The sequence below is a fragment of the Gopherus evgoodei genome, chromosome 1, assembly GCF_007399415.2.
Source record: "Gopherus evgoodei ecotype Sinaloan lineage chromosome 1, rGopEvg1_v1.p, whole genome shotgun sequence".
Lineage (NCBI taxonomy): Eukaryota > Metazoa > Chordata > Testudines > Testudinidae > Gopherus > Gopherus evgoodei.
In genome coordinates, this window is record NC_044322.1 from 78,896,876 (window position 1) to 78,919,985 (window position 23,110).

A 23,110-nucleotide genomic window follows, 5' to 3' on the forward strand; every position below is an offset into this window, starting at 1 on the left:
CCTGTGCAGCAGTGAAGCTGTGGGGGAGAAGGGACGGCGTGGGAGGGGACAGGAGCTTAAGAGCTGGGCAGGAAGGTCCTGCCAGGCGGATGTGGCCTGCGGGCCATAGTTTGCCTACCTCTGCTCTATTTGCATCTTCTCTCCTCAGGATCCAATAGTCAACAGCATGTATGAAGCAGAACAATGAAGCGCAAATGGATAAATTCCTAGTGATGAGGCAACAATTGAGGTGACTAGGGTGTAAGTTAATTGCTTTACTTTCCACACACAGGTATTCTCAGCCAATGCAGTAAGTAGTGGCCAATACTGCTTACCATAGTCATACAATACTAGTGGGATTTGGCCCTACTCCTGCATCGCTCACCTCTCCAAACAAGGCTTTAGTCACATTACTGGAAGAGATTCTGCCACATACATGCTTGAAGTAATCACTAGTAACAATTATTCCCTAGAAAATCTTGTAATGGCATTCTAGTATGACCGTTCAGACTGTGACCATGTGAAGTACCAGTATCAAAAGACCATTTACACAAATAAAGGCAAAGAAATATCAAGTATTAACACACCAAACTTGGTCTTTGTAAAAGAAAATGTTAAGTATATTGACACCTTTGTACAAATAAAAGCAATTCTAGTGCTATATTTTAACAAATTCTAATACAAAAAAAATTGACTACTCAATAAAATGATTCTTAAACACAAACCTCTACAGAAACATAGTTTTACTGTTAAGATGTCAGTCCACTGAGTAATGCTTGCTCAAAAACATTATAAAGTTAAATATGCCCATATTATAAATTTTACAGTTTATCCTCAAACTATACATTTGGAGCAAAATGAACATTAGAAGTAAACAAAATCTACTTAATTTATTACAAGAGGTAATTGTACAACCCCAAAATGGAAAGCATGCCACCAAAGTTCACTATAGGCTAACATTTTCTTTGATCAAAACAATTCATAAATCGTACTTTTGTGAAATTGTACATCTAATTTCTGCATATTGCTCTATTTCACACAGGTTTGATGCTCTGAGTTTTAAATATGAAATGATCTGAAACTAGTTGAAATAAAGGAATATAAAAAATGGATAGCTATCAGTCACTTCATATATGAACATTTCTGAAGCCAGATTTACAGAATAGCAATTTATATAATAAATAATTAATAATAATAATAATATATAGTTTAGGCAATTTAGTTACAAAGCCATTTTTCTCTTAAATTTGCAAGCAGTTAATGGGTCTCCCAAGATTTTTTTTTTGGGTCAAATGGCTCCTTAGACTCCTTTTAAAGTTCAGTGTTCACTCTGCTCTATTCTCTTTACTTAAACAGCCATTACATTTAAACATTTCTCTGCATGTTTTCAGCTTCCTCTTATCTAGAAATATATGCAGTACTCCAGCTAATCAAATGCTGCAAGACTGATTTTAACTTTTGAGAAAAGCCTGTCAGTTCCAACCAGTGTCAAAATATAGTATATCTACAATTTCTTCCAGAATACTTCAGCTTTCTGAGCTATAATTAATATTTTAAAACAAGTTTAGAAATGGCTCTGAAGACCCTAGAAATGTCAAGTTTACATTAGAAAAATGCATAGAGAAAAAAGTTTTTGGTAACCCTCATCTATAAAATACATTGTGTGCAAATTACTCATCAGAAATTAAACAAGTAGCAAATTTAATATTTTTAAGTGTCTAAACAATACTTCTGTTGTCTTGCCTCTTAATTTACTACTATAATGTATGAGTTTCATGCTCCATATAATCTTAAAATTCTGTAGTTCAGGCAGTTCATGTAATTTAAACACTAGGTAACTGCTAGAGTCTGCAGTAAAAGCATTCAATCTCACTTCCCTTTGTAAGTCAATACAAATCAGTCTGTTCACTATTAATATCTATATCAAAGTAACAGATAAAATATTATAATTCGTAGTTAATACTTTGCAACCACAACTTTTAAATTTGTCAATGTTTTCAAATTTTATTTACATAAATTTAGGGTCATTGTCAATGGCAAAGTGAGAACCTAAAAAAGACTAATTTTATTAGAATGAAAGTGTTTTCTGGAATATCCAGGTTTAAGCATAGAAAATGTGGATTTCAGAAATTAGTGCTAAACATGACATCAATTTTCTAATCAAAGCAGTGACATCACAGTAAAAACTATAATATTAAAAAAGATTGTGATAAGTTGCAATATGGTATTCTCAAAAGTAAGGTGCTATTTCACATGCCCTGAAGTCTCTAAGGACTTTACCATGTGGGCATCATGTCTGGGAACCAGACTCTACCAAGATGCTTTGACACTTCCCAATGAATCTGCTCCAAGCTGTACTTCTGATCAGGAATCAAGACTTCTTCCATTATAGACAGCTGAGAGAGGCGGCCACCACACATCTTCACAAACTCAACAAAGGCACTGCACGAGACTTCACACTCCCCTAGGCCAATAGCTGACAGATTCTTACAGCGTTCTGCAATACGAATAAGCTCTTCATCTAGTGGCCGTAATCCATTGGCGCACACAACCAGTTCAACTAATCGAGGACATGTCATTCCAACACGACCAAGTACATCTTTGCTTACTGACCTCCCAAAGTAAAGGTGGGTGACAGGGGTTTCATAACGGAAGAATGGGTCAAACTCCTCTTCGTATAAGAAAAAGTACATGACTAAGTTTACTTTGGGAGAATGCTTGATGAAAGCATCCCAGCTGCTCTTCTGAATTGTGTGGAAGTGAGTCTGTCCAGGATTCTCACTGACTACATCAATGCGCAAATGTTCTAATCTGACATGTTTCTCAGAAGACAAAGCAAGCAGAAGCTCATCACTCAAGAGATGGTAGTTCAGTGCCAACTCACGTAAACCATGACAATGGTCCGCCACGCAAAGGATACCTTGAAAAAAAAGGTCAAAGTGTTAATTTGTATTCATGGAAAATATCTTATAAATCAAAGCGAGTTTTCTTGAATTTAACCTCAAACAAAAATTAGCTTTTGCGTGTCAAACAGAAGCAGGAGTTCTGAAGTGCAAAACCCAGAGTAACCTAGAATATCTATATTATGAGTTACAGACACTGAAATAACATTATCTTAGATGGGATGCTGATAAGCATCCTTGTGAGTAATTCATTAATCTCAAACTCCAGCCATAAAATCTTGTCATGATTGTACTATAATGTATTCTCTGTACATACACAGTAAGGCATATATGCACTAATGAATGAACATTTGTTTTCTTTTACACTCGCAAATCATTCTTTACTACACCAGTGTTTTGTTGTAGCATGCAATTTCAGGGTGTCCAATGCATTCATATTATGCACTGATGTTTGCTCTATGCAGTGTCAAAAGTTCAAGAAAAAAAGAGGTACAGTAAGTCTGAACAGATGGATGATCTAGACTAAAATGATGTCCACAGCTGCATAACATGTGCTCTGAAATGACTACTGCACTTCTCCCTGGCCTCTGACATCTCAAGTAGTAATGCATTTCTACATGGAACTTGACTTTGTCCTGCCAAATTGATGTATGTTGTGAGGAGGAGGGTGAAGGAAGCACTGAGATCATTGTATTCACCCCTAATGCCCTCAGTGGAGGTGGGCGAAAATAAAGACTCTTTCCAGGCAGACAGATGTTAACCAGGAAAGAACTTTAAAGACATCAACACCAGGAGAAAACCCTCCCTATTAGTTTACACAGTTGTCAGCCAGGTAACAGGAGCTTGTTGGCTGAAGTCTCTCTATCACCTCCAGCAATCACCGAGTGTTTTGGGATAGTATTCTAAACAAAAACAAATGGTAATATGGAGCTCACAACCAGCTTTAGAAAGACAATTAGGAGGCATGAAGTCTGCTTTCTGCAGGATTTGGGGTGAGAGTATCAAGTGATCTTTTTTTCCCCACTGCAAGCCACCTGTTTCACACACTGTCCACTAAGGATATACTTTTTTATTATTATTAAAGTTAATGTTTAAAATCAAATTTACACAAGTTAAGAGGGAAGGTACTGTATGTACATCTTGTCAGGCTTGAGTTATTGGGGACTGCAAGTATCGGTTACAAGGTTCATGAGATACATACATATCACATAACCAGCATAGATCCCGATTGAGGTGTGGGAGTTTTTAAAAGCACCAGTGGTTAAGTGGGCTGAGGTACGCCACCCATGGAATGCATTAAAAGTCCAAGTCAATATTGGTGTAGAGAATAAGTACATGGGTGGGGTGCGTCCCTCTGTTTGTCAGGGAAGGAAGTGGGTTATTTCCCTGGTTGGTGTTCTTGGTTACTCAATCTGGTACTGGTGGTGTCGTGTAATGTTTTCCGTGTCCTGATGGTGTCAGACACCATGAGCTGTCTCATGAGCTGGGCATACCATTGACTGACTTCGCACGCTCTCAGTACCGGCTCACTGTGGGGGTCCCATGCGCCCAGGGCTCCCAAGACCAGGGCCTGTGTCTGGACCTCGTAGCCCTGGGCTCTCAGGGTGTCGGCCAGCAGGGTGTACTTCAGTACCTTCCGTGCTCGGGCCTTGTGGAAGGCTGGTGACCTGTTTTCAAATGGCACCGTGACATCTACCATGAGGACCCACCTTCTTTTCCGCGTCTGTTACAACGATGTCAGGTTGCAGTCGGCTGTCTGTCCCGGGGATGGTGGAGTTGATGGTGATCTTCCCTAGGGACAGCAGGATGGCTTTCACCAGCCAATTCTGGATGGCATTGTGGCGGTGCTGCCAGGCTCTGGAGTGTTGTTTGCATCCGCACAGAACGTGGGACAGGGTCTTGTTGGTGTAGCCACACTTCCTGCAGTGCTTGTCCCGGTTGCCGTGGTGGACAGCTCCGTTGAGGGAAACGGAGCTGAGTCAGGCCCAGTGGACGAACCACCAGTTGGCGAACCTGGTGAAGCTGCCCCCAGGGCGGAAGTGGTTGCTGGCATCCTACTTGCTGGATACCTCGAACACCTTGCCCTGGTCCAGCTTCTGCTTGAGGTTCTCAGCATAGTGGCAGTGGATGGCGTCTTTCAGGGTCCTTTCCAGCATCGTTCTGGTGGTCGGGGCGACAATGGTGTGGTCCAGTATTCCCAGCTCCCGACGCTCCTTGCACCACTTCCAGCGGCAGTTGATCCTCTTTTCTAGGGGTTTCAAGGACCAGAGAGAGGACACGTCTCTTCCTTCTCTCCCGAACTCAGCCTCCAGGGAGCCACTGAGGTAAGTGACAACGTCCTGCTCGGAGGGAGTCCTGGCAATGAGTTTTCTGACCATTTCCCATATGGCTTCCTCCACAACGCTCCTTACCATCGGGTCCAGACACATCAGGAGGCGGAAGGCATGGGTCATCACTGCCACGTTGCACAGGTCGCCCATCCGAGGTACGTTGGTACTGCCCTGCCTGTGGGAGACGTAGATGATGTTGGTGCTGGCCCATTGCAGAAGGTAGAGCCATTTCTTCACTAGCTGCCTGATGGCGCTATCGGCCTTGTTCAGGAGCACCTTGGCTACGGCCGATCCCCTGAGGACAAAGGAGATGCAGGGGATCAGGAAGGTATTGAGGGCACTGATCTTTTGCCAGGGGGGAGCATGGAGGAGTCAATTTGGCCCGCGTCCCACAGGATCTCTGCAAGGGTGTCTCCGGAGATCTGTCTGACATGGACTCATGTGGGCATGGCCAGGTGTTGGTATACCTCTCCCTCTTCGAGGGAGGTCATGGGCTCGCCCTGGATCAGGAACTGTGTCGACCGGACCAGAGCTCTGGCACCACCTTCAACGTAGAGGGAGGTGCATTTTTGGAGGTTGAATTGAAGGCCCATCCACTCGGTGGCTCTGCTGGCGATGTCGAACATCCGCTGGATGCTTTCCGAGCGGTTGGCGACCAGGGCCAGATCGTCTGCATAGCCTAGGATGCTGATTCTCTTGCCATGCAGGTCGAAGCTGGTCGGGCTGCTGGAGATGGCTCGGATGAGCGGTTTCATGGCCAGGATGAAGATGATGGAGCTGAGGAGGCAGCCGTTTCACACTGCAGCAGATGGGGATGGCGTCTGTCTCTCCATCCATGGCATGGATGGTGGTGGCGCAGTCCTTGTCGAGGTCCCAGAGGATCTGAAGGTCTCCGGAATTCTCCCAGGGTGGTGAAGATGTGATGATGGGGTATGGACCCGAAGGCATTGGTCAGGTCGAGCTATGCTACTGCGCACTGCCTCTTGGACCTCCTGACTACCTGGATGGCTGTCTGAAGAAGGAAGTTGCGCTCGTAGCATCCCTCACAGAACATGACGCCCTTCTGCACTGAGCTGACGGTGCCCCCGCACACTGACCAGTCCGTGATCCTTGCCATGAGGCAGCTTGCATACAGTTTGTAGAGGGTGAAGCAGAGGGAGATGGGCCTCCAGTTGCTGGGGTTGTCTCATTCGCTTTTTTGTGGATGAGCATGGTCACTGATGTTTTCCAGGAGCAGGGGGTGCGGTGGAACTGCTTGCATTTATTGAAGATGGCAGCAAGCATCAAGCAGCTGGGGTCTCGCTTCTTCAGCAGGTGGTAGCGGATGCCATCTTTTCCAGGGGCAGTGTTTTTGGTCCTCATTAGCCTCGCCAGCACCTCCTGTGGGAAGAAATCTCACTCCAGGTCCTCCACGAGGTTGATCCAGGGTAGCAGGGGAAGGCCCTCTGGGTGTTGCACGTTGACCTGGGCCTCGCGATGGAACACTTCCTTGAAGTAGGAGTAGAGCCTCTCAGATTGGATGGCACAGTAGGGTGAGGTCCCATTGAGGATCTTCCAGATGGCTTTTGGGTGGGTCATCCTGTATAGTTTCTGGATGCAGCTGCCGGATTGTAGCGGCGGTCGGCATCCCTTCTCCTGCCTTCTCTGGCAGTGTTGTTTTGGCTCGGTGCAAGGAATCTGCAAGTGGTCCGTGTGGTCTCCTGGGGTTCCCTCCTTCCAGCTGTGATTTCCGCAGATAGTTCTGTGGTCAGTCTGTCCATCAGGGTGTCGAAGTTCTCGAAGTTGTCAGCCTTTGCCAGTTCCTCCATCCAAGCCGATTGCCATGGTGTGGTGACCCTCACTCACGGCCGCCGCTCCTCCTGCTGCATTGTCTCCACAAGTTCAGGTGCTGCGGGGATGGTCTGTGGCATTGTCGTCTCAGACTGGGGAGTGCTGTTCAGGTGGATCTTGAGACAGGCGTGCTGGGACAGTGGGCAACTCCCGGTATCTCTGGGGCAGTGCTGGATCTTCCGGGAGGGAGTGAGGTTCTGGAAGCACTGGTGCTGGACCTTGAGGGGACGCGGTCATGTCTGAAAGTGCTGGGGGCGGGTCTCATTCTCCTGTGGGTGGTATCCGTTTGGGAGGATCCTTGGTGGGGCCTGGGATTTTTGGCAGTCAGGGTCTTGCTGGGCAACCCTGGAGGAGGTGTAGCAGTGTAGAGAGTAGGGAACTGAAAATTGGAGCCAGCAACTTCTAGAGTGGCTGTTTTACTGTTTTTTTTTGGGGGGGGTGGGATGGGTGCCTGCAGAGTTCTCACTTCTTCCTATAAAGCAGCAGCCTTGCCTAGTGGTTAAATTGCATGCAGACAGTGCCAATAGAAAACATCTTTATCACCAACACATGATATATGATGTATTCCCTATACTTTGTATTTGCTGTCCCATTCTATGGTAAATTTAAACTACTACAGTTGGTAAAGGTTTTTTTTGTTTTAATTCCCACTATATACAGCCTTCTGGGTTTTGCATGCCACAGAATGTAGCCTAAAGTTTAGGCTGGGTATGGTCCAATTTTGTTTACCTACAAGAAACAACACATTTGATTTAGAACTGAAAATTTCAGCTGGAAAAATTAAGCCACAAATTTGCAATAATTGGAAAAAATGTCAAACTTCTAAAAATTTTTTCACTTAAGCTCTACTTACTCAAAACATTGATCCTAAAAATGTAATGATTTCTTCAACAAAACAACAAACACTTAAGTGTTTTCTACCTCAGGATCAGAAACATTAAATGTAAAACTGTTTTCATTATATCAATATTCTCCAATCTGTCACTTTAATACTGCATACCAGTTATTCATTTCAATATCCTACCATTTAATTCTTTGTGTTGCATAACTAAAGTGTCTTTTCTATTTAATTTCCTGTAAAAATAATGTAAATATGAACATTAATTTTAAAATTGATTTTGAGATTAAAGACAAACTTGAGTGAAATTCTTCAGCTTCATAAAGACTGGAGTATAAAGTAAAGAAACCCAAAAGCTTAGTTACTGAATCCCAGAATATTATGCAATTTACACACCGAAATAGAGGTTGTCAGGTGTCCTCTTCCCCAGTAACCTTTTGGAAAAACTAAAGTGATACATACAGAGATACTGCAAGACTCGGGAGTAAGAATTGTTCTTGGTAACATTAGAAACGTTCATATTTTTTTTAAAAAGGGAAAATGTTTCCTAAAACAGCACTGAGTGAAATGTAATCCTTTCTGAAGTATTATTTTTGAAAAGAAAATATGAAAATCATAATAAAAACTCTAGGTGACTAGTAACTATGATGGTCAGGTAACTCACTGTAATTCAAACAATATAAACTGCAGAACTCAACTGAAGAGCTGTGACTGGTGCCTCCATAATAAAATCAGAGAGGAAGGAATGTCCAGGGACTAGAGCACTAGCCTGCAACGTAGGAGATCCCTACTCTGCCACAAACATCCTGTGCGATTCTAGGCAAGTCACTTAGGATTGAACGCTCAAAAGGAATTTGGCACTGTGAATTCAAGTTTTTTCAACAGTTTATAGCAATCTGGTAAGTGGAACACTTCCATGCAAAAAACAACAACAAAACAAAACACCCCAACCAACCACACAAAAAAGTAGTAAGCCTGAGTACTCAAAGTTTCCTTATTTTCTTCCAGATATTCTTGCTTCTATTGTAGTTTCCCTGCTTTGGAGCTCAAACATAACATGAGGCCAACTGTCTGCATAAGTGGTCCCCAACCTTTTTTTGGCAGCACTTCAGCAGCAACATCTCTGGATAACGCCGCTTGCCGCCGACAAGCATCATCATCCAGAGGCGTCGCTGCTGAAATGCTGCCAAATTTCGGCAGATTCTTGACCGCCAGCCAGGATGTGGGTGCATTTAGATGCCCCTGTGGGCACCATGGCGCCTGCGCGCACTATATTGGGGACCCCTGGTCTACATGCTAGCTCATTTCCAGTCTTTCTTCTCTCTAACCAGCCACACCAGACTTCAGTTATGGCTCTCAGCTGAGTTCTTTTCCCATTGTTTTGTCACTATTTCATTTTGCTCCATTCCACCGTCTCACAAAAAAGGACAACAGTAGTTTTGCTCTATTTCTTAAAAAGGAAATGCCATTTTCCGCCTAAAATCTTTAAATTTAAACCAGGCCATTATAATATAAATTGACACAAGATGATTTTCTATGTTCATGAAAGCAAAGTATTGTCAAATACCAACTATTACATACTTAAGCAGTGCTTAAGCAGTAAACCGGGGGAGGGAAGGGAAGAAAAACAGTTATTTTAGTGCTATGATAGTGTACAAGTCAATGTCTTGTTGAAAGTAATTGTGATTAAAAATTTTTAAAAAAAGATACCAGCACTCCACAGATTTCTCCATGTTAAAACAATATACACCCTTATTTGTGAAAAGCTACATATCCAAGTATCACCACGTAAATTTATTAGAGTGTGAGTTCTTGTCATTCTAGGTGGACTATCCTGTTTCCCTTACATCTTCACTTAGCATTGTGTTGCTAAATTTTATGTCATTATTAAAATTACTGTTTCATTCAGGTTTTTACATTATATGTATCACCCTGGTGTCCATCTATCTTCCAAAGATAAATTAAAGAAAATGAATAGCATCTCATGTTTGGGTTCTGCAATTCTCTTTTCCTCTGGGAAAATGGGTAATTTTTAAGCTGATGCGCTGTTATTTGTGAAAGCAAGCTCAAATCGTGCATTGCTTTTGGAACAGTGAAATGTAAGGTAGTTCTTAGTTCCTGCAGGAGAAAGTTCTACAGTCTTGAACCAGCTTGAGACTGCTCTGTCTACTGCACAAACTAGCTTCACCCTTGCGTTGTGTTAGAGAAGTAGACTGTCAGTGACAGAAGATGTGTTGTACAGCTCAGGTCCTCCACCCCTTTGATGTTGTGTTGTCTATATTTTTGTTTTCAATTCCAGTAAAGTATAAAATTGCTCTTTCAGAACAAGGAAATCAGCCACTCCATTATTCATGGCACTCCATAATTCAAGTCATAGTCATAATGAAATGCTCTGGAGAAACTTACATTCTGAAATACCTGAGAATGTATTCTACTTCCAGTGAAGCACAAGAGAGAGCTGTCAACCCATTTTAAGCCTTCAGATTGGATTCAGCCTTTAAAAAGGATTCTTCCACACACACCCTACCCCCACCCCCACCCAGCCTCCTCCAGAGTGGACTGATTTAAATCAACAAGTAGAAAACTTCGATTTAAATCACTGGTTTTAATTTTGTTGTGTATTTATACTTGTTATTTTTCTAAAGAAAAGTTTATTCTCATTAGTTGGTAGGCATTAAAAGATGTTGATTTGCAACTATATAAAACTTTACAATGAATTTGGTACTTTTGATTATCAGGAGGATCCTATAGCTATGCACATTTATTTCAGCAATTATATAGCATATATAGATTCTTAATTTTTACTTTATGGTAGAAAATGGTGAACGATGCACTTATTTACTAGATTAACTTTTTATTTGTATCATGCTCTATTTGGATGGGAATTGGAATTTATTTTAAAAATGCACTAAAAAGCATTTTAAATTTGTATTGGTTAAATGAAACTGCCTTTAATGTGATGGATACACAAATAAAGTTAAATGCAAAATATTTTTGATAAAAACTGATTTATTAAACAAAAGAATGCATCATCTGTAGTCAACGAACTAAACTGTTTCTGGTCACCATGTCTTAAGATTTTAGAATTAGTCAATCTCATTCTCTCACACCTTGTTTTTATTCTTAGACTAGAAAAGGAAAACAATTCTGGCTTTTTCAACTCTGAATGAACTAATCATTGAACTGAACAAACTGGAACAAACAAAATATTTATTCTGCACTTGCAGAAGAAGATACCGCTGTCAAAAGCCAGTTTAGCACTTCAACACACTCTGGTTTTAGGTGCTTAGACAGTTTAACTTTCTTTAAAGCTGCAGCAACAAACAGATACTGCTTATGTTTAAAAAAAAATTTAAAATCAATTTTCATCCTCCCCCCAGCTCAAAATTAATTTGTCCATGATGGTCAAATATGTTTCAGTACTAGTCAAAATAATTCTAGGCATACAGTTTTAATATTCTTATGAAACAAAAACAATGGAACAAGTATTAAGATGTCAGAGGCTGTAAATACTAGCCAAAACCCCCAATTTTTCAGAAGCTTGCTGGAAAGTTCACACTGTGAAACCAAAAACACACCCACAACACACACATTCACCACACATTTTTAAACACACACACAGGGTAGCTCACCTGCAGGAGAAACATGAGGACAACTGCTCATTTTTAATAGCTTGAGCGTATCACTGTTGTTAGCCACTAGTACTTTGAGGGACGGATCATCTACTGGCGTATCATCTATTTTAAGTGAAGAGAGGGATTTGGAGTTTACAAACACCACTGTCAGTGCAGAGATAAAATGTGACTGCAGAAAGGAGAAAAACAGTAAACAGTGAAACAGGGATGTGAAATATTCCAAATATATTTTCAAAACCAGTGTTTCCTTACATCTTCACATATAGATAGTCTACCCCAGGGATCGGCAACCTTTGGCACACAGCTTGCCAGGGTAAGCCCCCTGGTGGGCCAGGCCGCTTTGTTTACCTGCTGTGTCCGCAGGTTCGGCCAATCGCGGCTCCACGGGCCACAGTTCACCACCCCAGGCCAATGGGGATGGCAGGAAGCGGCAGCCAGCACATCCCTCAGTCCGTGCCGCTTCCCGCCGCTCCCATTCATTTGGGGTGGTGAACCGCGGCCAGTAGGAGCCGCGATCATCCGAACCTGTGGATGCGGCAGGTAAACAAACCGGCCTGGCCCACCAAGGTGCTTACTCTGGTGAGCCACGTGCCAAAGGTTGCCGATCTCTGGTCTATACCTTCCTTTAGTCTAACACCTACTGCAATAGTTAACACTACTGCATCCATTTTATCTCAGCTAGACAGTAAAACATTTGACCCAGGGGTTTTTTTGTCTTTTAAAAGCAAAGATCAAGTATTTAGTTTTTGTTATAAATCCTTGTCTATGGTCGGTCATTGACAATATCCAACATTAACAGAAACTCAGGAACTGGGACAAAAAATGCAGTGCTCTAACATTCAAAATATCCTATACAAGTGCACAAATTGACTAGTGAACCTAAAAGTAAGCTCTGAAGATTACTTGCAAAGTGCACTTCCAAGGCAACATCCTCCAGACTCAGACATGAGGGTAAACTGCAATATGTAAAATCTGTTCTAAACACTATCTACATACAAAGACTAAGTTTAGCAAAAAACGCAAGTCTGAAATTTAATAAAAATTATTAAAATAAAATGCCAAAGTTTAAGACCAGAAGAGAACACCAGGTCACATAGTCTGACCTCCTGTGCATCACAGGCCACTCTTATAATTGTGAAGACAGTCTTACAAAATGTTTAAAAAAAAAGAGTTAACCTGTTTTGTAACTGTTCTTTGAAATGTGTTTCACAAATCCATTCCACTTCAGGTGCGTGTGCACTCGGTGTGCTAGAGCCAGATATGTTCTTCCCATAGTGATACTCACTGAGGTGGCACATGAACCCTTAACACTCTTATGCTGCCAGCCAATGGTCTAAAGGGGTGGATTTGGCCCTCCTCAGTTCCTTCTTATTGGATAACACTGATAGAGAGGGAAAGGAGAGTGGGTCATGGAATGGACCTGCCTTGAAGTACAATAGTTACAGAACAGGTTAGTAACAGTTTTTGATTCTTAAAAGGGATTTTCCACTTCCAGTTAGTCACAAACAATTCAGCCCAGAAAAGGGTTTCAGAGTCTACCTGAACAATGAATGTAAAACTACACGTCTGAATTTGGCATCAAACCTTTAATGCTGATAGTATAAATGTTTTGTGAGAGTATGTATCGATCACTAGGTTGCAGCTTTACAGATTTCCTTTATTGATATGATTCGATGCAGCCGAAGCATCTTGCGCTCTTGTAGAGTGCACTAAAACTGCTCAGCACAGGGACTTTGGCAATGTCATCGCATATGCAAATAGAAGATGAAATCCTAAAGGAAGGCCCTTCCATCCTGTCAGCAAAGGAAACAGCTAAGGAGATCTCTGAAAGAGGCTGGTTCTGTCCAAACGGAAAACACTAACATCCAATGTATGCAGTGTCTCTGCCTCCTTATGGGAATGTGGCTTCGGAAAAGAGGAAGGCAAATAGATAGCTTAATTAAGGGGGAAAAAAAAGTCAGTTAAGTTTAGTCAGGAATTTACAGTGAGGGTGTAAATAGTCCTTGTCCTTATAAAACATAAGGTATTTGGGGGCGGTGGCAGCAACCAACACGTTCAATGCCTTTATCCTCCCAGCTGAGGAAACAGCTACCAACAACACTGGTGCTGGCAACTCTAATGGGAGCCAAATTAAATCCCAGAGAAGCGAGAGCTCTGTGACGTGAATATAGCCCGTCCAAACCTTCCAAAAATGGATAATCATAGGGTTAGAAGAAAGACAAAAACAAAAACTAGACCATCCCCCTCCAGAGGCAGAAAGCATGGCTGCCAGGTGATCTTCTAGGTAAAAGCCCAGAATACACTGTATGGAAGAATGCAAAAGTTAACTAAATATGCTGAGACCACACTGAAAAATGCTTCCACATCATCAATTAAGTATCTAGTGGACAGTTTTCTGCTATTTAAAGGATGTTTTGAACCCAGACAGAACTCTGCTTCCTGAGACATTAACCACTGAGCATTCATGCTCTCACATATGGAATGGATGGGTTGGGATGCAACATCCAACCTTGACTTTGAGATAGTAAGTCAGATTCCTGAGGTATTATCATTTTCTTGACAGAAGGGCTCAATATTTCTGAGAACCAATGTTGACAAGGGCAGCCTGGCACTATGAACCTTGTGTGGGCATGATCCTGTCTGAGCTTGTATAGCACCTTTGGAATCGGGGTAGGCCTACAGTAGCTTGCTTCCCCAAGATAGAAGGAAAACATCTGTCAAGGAACTCACACTTGTACACAAATCGGTGGCACTTTCTGATCAGTCCAGGGGTGAAAAGATCTAACTCTGGTAACCTCACCCCAACAACAGTTTGAAAGATTAATTTGATGACATCCAGTCTGAGACCATTTGGAATTTTTGCTGAAAGAAAGATCAGCTGAGAAACTGGCTGGCAGATCTGAACACCTGGGAGGTAGGAGGCTTTGAATGTTAATGCATTGCCGATACAAAAGTCCCACAGATCCACAGCTTCTTGGCAAAGGCAAATCTGACCTGGCGTCACTCTGTCTGTTCAAACAGAATATCGCAGCTGTATTGTCTGTGAGGACTTAAACCACACTTCTTTTGATGTGCTACAGGAAAGCCTAACACCAGGTGAATTACCCCACAATTCCCAGACATTTATGTGGAGAGAAAGATTTTTGGTCTGCTCACAGGTTCTGAGTCTGTAGAGGTTCCCCATGTGTGCTTCCCAACCAAGATGAAGCAGCTCTAAATAAAAGTCACTGAAGGTAAAGATAGGGAGAAGGGGACTCCTGTACATACATTGGCAGGATCCATCCTCCAGTCCAGGGAGAATATAAAGTCCTTGCAGGTACATGAATCAGGATGTCCAGTAGATGATGAGAGAGTATAAACAAACTTCAGCCACCACTGCAGCTTCCTGAGGTGAAGTCTGGCATGCTAAGTCATGTACATGCATGATGCTAGGTGTCCTAAAAGTCTCTGTCAATTTCTTACCTTTGTGCGAGGATATGCCTTGAGGTCCACGGAGAGATCCCGAATTTCTTTGAATCTCAGCTGAGGCAGGGCTGCCCTTGACGCTGTACAGTGAGTACAACTCCTAGGAACTCTATTTTCTGAACAGGACCAAGAATTGACTTGTCCTTGTTGATTAACAGGCCCAAGGAATGAAAGAGACTGAACCCTGACCAAACTGATGTCCAGTCATTTTTGGAGTGACTGTGGATCTGCCAGTCATCCAGATATGGGAACACCTCTACATCTGCTTTTCTGAGAAAAATGTACTACCACCACCATGCACTTTATGAAGACTTCTGGGGCTTAAGACAGGTCAAATGGCAGGACTGCAAACTGATAAAGGATCATGGCCACAAGTCTTAGGATCTACCCATGGTTCTGATGGATGGCCATGTGGAAGTAAACAGCCTTAGGGCAGTGTACCAATTGCCAGGATCTAGGGAAGGAATGACAGAGGCCAGAGTGACCATACTTAAAGAACAGAAAATGTGTGTTTGTTTAGGTTTTCCAGGTCCAGAATAGGTCTGAGTCTGCCTTTTGACTTGGAACCAGAAGATAATTGGAATAAAAACCCTTCCCTCTATAAGGAGGAGGAGGAACCTCTTCTGTGGCTCTCAGTTGTTTAAGAGATTGTACCTCTTGTAGAAGAGTAGCCTCAAGAATGGACCCTGAAGAGGGATGAGGAAGGGAAAGAAGGAAATTACAAGGTATATCTCAGTTCCACGGTGCTTAGAATCCAGTTATCAGCTGTAATATGGGTCTAGGCACCTAAGAAGTGGGATTCCCAAAAGGTTAAGACAGATACATCTGTCTTCCCATAAAACAACACAGGGCCTGAATTCTGTGCTGCCATCTCTGGAAGAAACACAAAATGCCATAACTCTAGCTGCAGAGTCAGTCCCATCTAGGGCAGCTTGAATTTCCTCATTTATAAGAGGAGCCTTTTCAGAGGGCCCAGCTATATTCAAGATGTCCACTGATCTACGCAAACTCCCCTGAACTATTTTGATTTGAATATCAAGAGAGCTAACAAGTCTTAAGATTTATAATCATCTTGGACAAGACAGGATGCCTCCAACACTGTCACCTCATATGGAGGCAGAGAGGACACACTCATGGGAGACTGAATCTGGATCTCTTGGATGTGAACGCGAAGCTGATGGACAGAGTCCTGGTGAGGGACCTCTGAATCTCAACTGGTATTGAGACGAGTCCCAGGAACAGGGTTCACCTTGTGTGGTGACCTCCAATGTTGCCCCTGAGATAAGCTGTTAGCTGAGGAAACTGGCATCGAACATGATGTGGGTGGCATCATCCCTGGGTTACAGAAAGGCCACTGATACAACATAGGATCTCAATTAAGACTGTTCCATGGTTCCTTTCTCTAGATCTGCTTCCATACCCATATGGGTAGTGAGATCTTAATCTTCCTGATGAGGGCAAAGGAACGTAAGGCCTCTTGTCGCAGACTTAGGTACTCCCAGGAAAACATGGAGTAGTCCGATGGCCAAGGCTGTGCGATACCGCTTGGTGCCAGTAATTAGGATCTCTGATTTGATGTAGTTGGTACACTGTTTAATCTGTGATGGCACCGCATGTCCAGGGGCTGTCTGTGCTAAAAAGCCTTGATTGCTATCAGTATTGAGAGCTAATGCTCAATAGCCAGAGTGGAATGGAATGCCCCAATTGACACAGGCTGGACCAAAGCTTGTGAGGTGACTAGTACTAATAAATTTACATCCTGAACAAGGAGAGTCCAGTATTGCGCGGTAGAGAGTCTCTGGAGTTGTGGTACAGAGAGGCATCCTTGGTTTCATCCTGCTGTACTGAGGAAGCATGAACGTTCATAGGAGCAAGTCTTGATGGTAGTTGCTGGAATCAGTGACTATGGTATGTGGTGCTGGGGAGTGCCAAGCAAAGGCTAGAACTATACACCCCAGTATGCTCCCTCCTGCTCAAAGATGCCACCTGAGACCCTAGATCTAAGAGAAGGAGGTCTTCCAGCTTTTAAAGATCAGTGGTCATTTAATTTCTTATGGGCACCAAGGAATGGTAACTGTTTTCCCCTCCCAGAAATTATTCTAGGAGAAGAGATGGCATGGTCTGCAGGAGCACTCGTGGATGAGGTTGATCCACCCAGTGGGTGTATCAATGGATGGGCTCAGAGGGAGGATGCAAAACAGCCTCCATTATGATGTGGTGAAGGCTTACCTCTGTCCTTTTTAGTATGGGGCTTGAAATCGCTACAAACTTGGCACTAGTCAGAAAGAGGCCCTCACCCAGACACAGAGAATGAGTATCACCAACCAACTTTGGACTTCTTGCTTTCAGCACAGGGCTTAAAACCTGGTGACTGATGCATACCCCAACAGTACCAAGTGTTTGTGCCTTATTTCGTAAGAAGAGATCTGACACTAAGTCCAAAGACAGGAAACAAAAACTATACAATAAACTATGAGTACCACTATACTAACAAATATAAATTAGCTGTTCAGAGAGAGAAACTTGTGCACACAAGAAGAGGCAGTCCAATTAATGATCAAGGGCGGTTAAAAGGAACTAAGGGAAGTTGGGGTGGCCACACTCCATTATGCTGCAGCTAGTAACACAACAGTGTTGAGTGCACACGTGCCACTCGGACACATCAATGTGAAAAACATCTCCAGCTCCAGTGTACTATATGCACACAGACCTGAAGTGTAATGGACATGTGCAATCACTTGAAGAACCAGGTATAATCCAAAGAGTGCTGTATTGCTAAATCTGCAGACAGACAGCTCCAGTACCTTTGGTTATCAAGCAGCAGATGAAAACTGACTAATCTTCTCAGTTTTCACTGCTGTTATTGAGCAGCCGGGGGGGGGGGGGGGAAGAGAGATTCAGATCACTTTTAGTATGCTGTTGCACCACCACAACCAGATAATAATGCAGAAGAGGAAGACCTACCTGACACTGAGGAAGGATAGATTAGCTAACACCCCATACAATGAAACTGCCAGGGGAAAAAAAAATTAGCTTTAGCCAAACTATGTATTTTTCCTTAACTTTCTTAGGACAGTTTTTTTGTTGAATCTTTCAAAAAGAGATTCAGTTGAAGAGCAAGCATGGATATTTTCATCCCAAAACAAACAATGAGTTTGGCAAAAGTTATAAGTAAATAAACATAGTAGTTCAAAACAAAGAAGTGTTAGGCAACTTTATATGTAGGAATCATTATCAGCTCCACTTAGCTACTGAACACCTCTGCCTTTTATGCATGTATATAATGTGAATATGGGTTTTTTTTTGTTTTTTATGTTATGTTTGTTTTGGGAGAGGGGAGAGAAGAGAAGGATGATGTACACGCATCTACCAGTCAGAAAGTAGTACTTTCTTTGCCGAAAGCAAGTAGGAAGGAACTACCAAAGTTAAACATTTAACTTTTCTTTGACACAAGAGAGTTTTAAAAAGATTAGGCAGAGGCGCTTCCAGCTCATTGATGCTGATATTTAACAAGTCTTGAAACTCTTGCAAAATTCCAGAGGAACTGAGACAAGCTAGTCTAATGCCAGTATTTTATAAAATGTGTACAGGATGGATGGCTCCAGTAAAAACAAAAAAGGCCAGTTAGTCCTGGGCAAAGTCACAGAAAGCCTGATGAAGTACATAATCAGAGAATTAAAGAATGATTGCATAATAAATGCCAAACTTATTTTTTAAATAAAAGTTACTTTTGTTAAACTTAATACCACTTGATGTTAGAAATTTGGTTGATAAAGTTGGCATAACATATTTAGACTTCTGTAAAGTCACACACAACATTCCAATTTAAAAAAAAAAAGTTAGTACTACTACTGCAACCCATATATACTGGATTAAAAAATTGCTGATAGATCAAGTAGTAACTGTATATGGAGAATCATCTGCCAATGGGGCTATTTCTCGCGATGTCCCACAAGGATCTGTAGTTGGCCCATGCTATTCAATAGCAATCAACAGTTTGGAAAATTTATAAAACCATTGCTGATGAAGTTCGCAAGTAACAAAAATTAGTGTGGGAGGGTAAATAATGATAAGGACAGGTTGATTCTATATAGCTATCTGGACTGAGTGGTAAACTGGGCTCATCTGAGCAACACGTGTTTTAATACAGCCAAATGTAAAGTTATACATCTAGGAACCAAAGATTGTAGGTCCCAAAGATGGGGGATTGTATCTAGGTAATGAATGAGACTGAATGGTGCCAACACAAGCTCCCGGTAAAAATAGGTGGTGATCTGTGAATGTATCAGCAGGAGAATAAAGAGTGGATGAAAGGACAAGTTATTATCACTATATATGGCATTAATAAGGCTGCGAGTCTGCGATGGAGGTCATGGATGCCGTGACTTCCATGGCTGCCGCAGCTGACCCCAGGACCAGTCCAGCACCGGCTGCTATTCAGGCCCCACAGGGGCAGCAGCACCTTAGTTGGGATATTTATAGTAAAAGTCATGGACAGGTCACAGGCCATGAATTTGCATTTATTGCCTGTAAACTGTCCATAAGTTTTACTAAAAATACCCATGACTAAATTTTAGCCTTAAGTATTAGTGACACGGTCACTGCAATACTATGTCCACTTCTTCTGGTGTTCACCCTTCAAAAAGGGTGCTGAAAATCTGGAAAGGGGTCAGAAAAGAACCATAAAAAAGATTCAAGGTCTTGAAAATCCACTTTATAGTGACATACTAAAGAGTTTCTCTCAGAAAAGGCCAAGATGTGATTCTGACCATTGTCTATATGAGGGGTGGGCAAACTTTTTGGCCCAAGGGTCACACCTGGGTGGGGAAATTGTATGCAGGGCCAGGAACGTAAGGCTGGGGCAGAGGGCTGGGGTGTAGGAGGGAGTGCAGGAAGAGGCTCAGGGCAAGGGGTTGTGTGTAAGAGGGGTGTGGGGGGGCAGGGGCGCAAGGTTCCCCATTCCCAGCCAATGGGAGCTGTCGGGGGTGGTGCCTGCAGGAAAGGGCAGTGCACAGAGCCCTCCGCCCACCCCTACCCAGGGCCGCAGGGATGTGGGTGCTGGCCACTTGTGGGAGCGGCACAGGGCCAGGGAGCTTGCCTTAGTCCCGCTGCACCATTAGGCTGACAATACCGTGGACTGGATTGAAAGCCCTGACGGGACCTATCTGGCCCGCAGGCCGTAGTTTGCCCTCCCTCATCTCCCTATGGATGAGGAGATTTCCGATAATGGACATTCTTTAATCTAGCAGAGGCACAACAAAATCCAGTAGCTGGAAACTGAAGCTAGACCAAGTCACACTAGAACTAAGGTGAAAAGTTTTAACAGTGATGACCATTAATCATTGGAACAACTTACTTAGGGATGCAATGGATTCTCCATTGTTTCACGTTACATCAAAAATCAGATCTATTTCTACAAAGTATGTTCTAGCTCAATCAGAAGTTATTGGCTTGATGCAGGAATTACTGGGTGAAATTCTATCTCCTGTATTATGCAGGTGGTCAAACTAGATGATCAGAATGCTCCTTGCTGGTCTTAGATCTATTTTATATACAGACTGTGCGCACACACAATATTTCACAGATTTTTACACTGAAGCCAATGTATGTTGGGAAAAGATCTGGGAAGTTAAGCAAGTACTGAAAACACCCACATGATGCAGATATAATCAATAAAGTTCTGGCCAAATTTAAGTACTGTGTCTCAGTGCCTGCATTTTAAGAGCTCCCAGGAACAGATGAAGCCACAGAGAACCTACTGCTTTAAATCTACATACATTCTAAATTATATCAGTAACATACATACCACTACAATCATTCAATAAATAAAACAAAACATGCACAAGCTACCTTAGGTAAATCCATGAAGCTTGGTCGAGCAGTTGAAATTAGTCCAAGTGTTTTTAAAGAGCAATTGACAAGTTGTGATAAAATATCACAAGCTGCTTCTGCTGATTCCTTGCTGCTATCCACCTTAAATGGAAACAAACCATTTATTAGTCCAGGAAAATACCACACCAAGCCAATAAACTTTGCAATAAAGAGGTCAAACAGAACAGCTTTCCTTTAATTGCAATTCTACTCTGCAAAGTGTAAAAATCTCAGTGTGGGGTCCCATTTGTGTCATTAATTCTACACTGAATGTTCTCAATTTCTTAAAAAAGGTGCTTATCAAAAGTTCAGTCATAGAATCATAAGACTGGAAGGGACCTCGAGAGGTTATCTAGTCCAGTCCCCTGCACTTATGGCAGGCGGACTGGACTAGTGGCAGGGCTAAGTATTATCAGACCATTCCTGACAGGTGTTTGTCTAACCTGCTCTTAAAAATCTCCAATGATGGAGATTTCACAACCTCCCTAGGCAATTTATTCCAGTGCTTAACCACCCTGACAGTTAAAGTTTTTCCTAACGCCCAACCTAAACCTCCCTTGCCACAAGTTAAGCCCATTGTTTCTTGTCCTATCCTCAGATTAAGAGGAATAATTCTTTTCTCTCCTCCTTGTAACAACTTTTTATGTACTTAAACTATTATGTCCCCTCTCAGCCTTCTCTTTTCCAGACAATACAAGCCCAATTTTTTCAATCTTCCCTCATAGGTCGTGTTTCTAGAGCTTTAAATCATTTTTGTTGCTCTTCTCTGGATATTCTCCAATTTGTTCACATCTTTCCTGAAATGTGGTGGACACAATACTCCAGTTGAGACTTAATCAGCGTGGAATAAGCGGAATAATTACTTCTCGTGTCTTGATTACAACACTCCTGCTAATACATCCCAGAACAGGATTTCTCAAACAGGGGTCGCCGCTTCCGTAGGTAAAGCCCCTGGCAGGCCGGGGTATTTACCTGCCCCGTCCACAGGTCCAGCCGATCGCAGCTCCCACTGGCCGCAAACTGCTGCTCCAGGCCAATGGGAGAAGTTGCTGAACGTGGTGGCAGTAAGTCCCTCAGCCTGCGCCACTTCCAGCAGCTCTCATTGGCCCGGAGCAGCGATTTGCAGACAGTGGGAGCCACGATCAGCCGGACCTGCGGATAGGGCAGGTAAACATGCCAGCCTGGCCCGCCAGGGGCTTTCCCTACAGAAGTGATGACCCCTGTTTGAGAAACCCTGTCCCAGAATGATGTTTGCTTTTTTTGGCAACAGTATTACACTGTTGACTCATATCTAGCTTGTGGTCCACTATGACTCCCAGATCCCTTTCCGCAGTAGTACTTCCTAGGTAGTCATTTCCCATTTTCTATGTGTGCAACTGATTGTTCCATCCTAAGTGGAGTACATTGCATTTGTCCTTATTGAATTTCATCCTATTTAATTCAGATCATTTGTCCAGATGATTTTGAATTAAAATCCTATGCTCCAAAGCACTTACAACCCCTCCCAGCTAGGTATCATCTGCAAACTTTATAAAAGTGTACTCTCTATGACATCATCTAAATCACTGATGAAGATATTGAACAGAACAGGACCCAGAACTGATCCCTGTGGGACCCCACTCATTATGCCCTTCCAGCATGACTGAACCACTGATCACTTAAAAATTACATACAAAGTTACTCAATACAATAAAGCACCCTAGCCAGTCTATTCTCTTACAAAATCCAACTTGCATCAAGTAATAAACAAGCCAATACCCATATAGCCTCAAATCCTATCCCATTTCCTTTATATTCTCCTCCTCATGGAAATTCCTAGAAAACATATGCACCTGACAGCATGCCACAAAGTCCAACAGATGTGGGCTATTTCATATCCAGGGATTAGAGCCACAAAAAAGGGAAAATAATTACAAACCTGAAGGCGTGCCTCATCGTGAATATCCTACTGGTAGCTCTCTCCCATGATTACAAAAGGAGAGTGAGGCCACGTCCAGACTAGGGTATTAAAATCGATTTTAGATACGCAACTTCAGCTACGTGAATAACGTAGCTGAAGTCGAATTTCTAAAATCGAGGTACTCACCCGTCTGGATGGCGCGGCATCGATGTCCGCGGCTCTCCGTGTCGATTCCGGAACTCCGTTCGGGTTGATGGAGTTCCTGAATCGATGTAAGCGCGCTCGGGGATCGATACATCGCGTCCAGACTAGATGCGATATATCGATCCCCGAGCAATCGATTTTAACCCGCCGTGCTC

The 23,110-nt window shown here is 42.7% G+C and overlaps 1 protein-coding gene across 4 annotated transcripts in view; it reads right to left on the bottom strand.

The window, feature by feature from the left end:
* Positions 1-534: 534 nt before the first annotated feature.
* Positions 535-23,110, bottom strand: part of FBXL3 (F-box and leucine rich repeat protein 3) — a 35,400-nt gene continuing 12,824 nt past the window's right edge. For 3 of the 4 annotated variants that reach the window (XM_030566860.1, XM_030566855.1, XM_030566864.1), the window contains exons 3-5: positions 20,828-20,953; positions 11,513-11,684; positions 535-2,899 (exon numbers count right to left, since the gene is read on the bottom strand). In XM_030566860.1, the coding sequence (XP_030422720.1) occupies positions 2,256-2,899; positions 11,513-11,684; positions 20,828-20,953 (942 nt within the window). In that variant the 3' untranslated portion in view covers positions 535-2,255. The remainder of the gene's footprint in view (positions 2,900-11,512; positions 11,685-20,827; positions 20,954-23,110) is intronic. The other variant, XM_030566871.1, reaches the window with a different exon arrangement.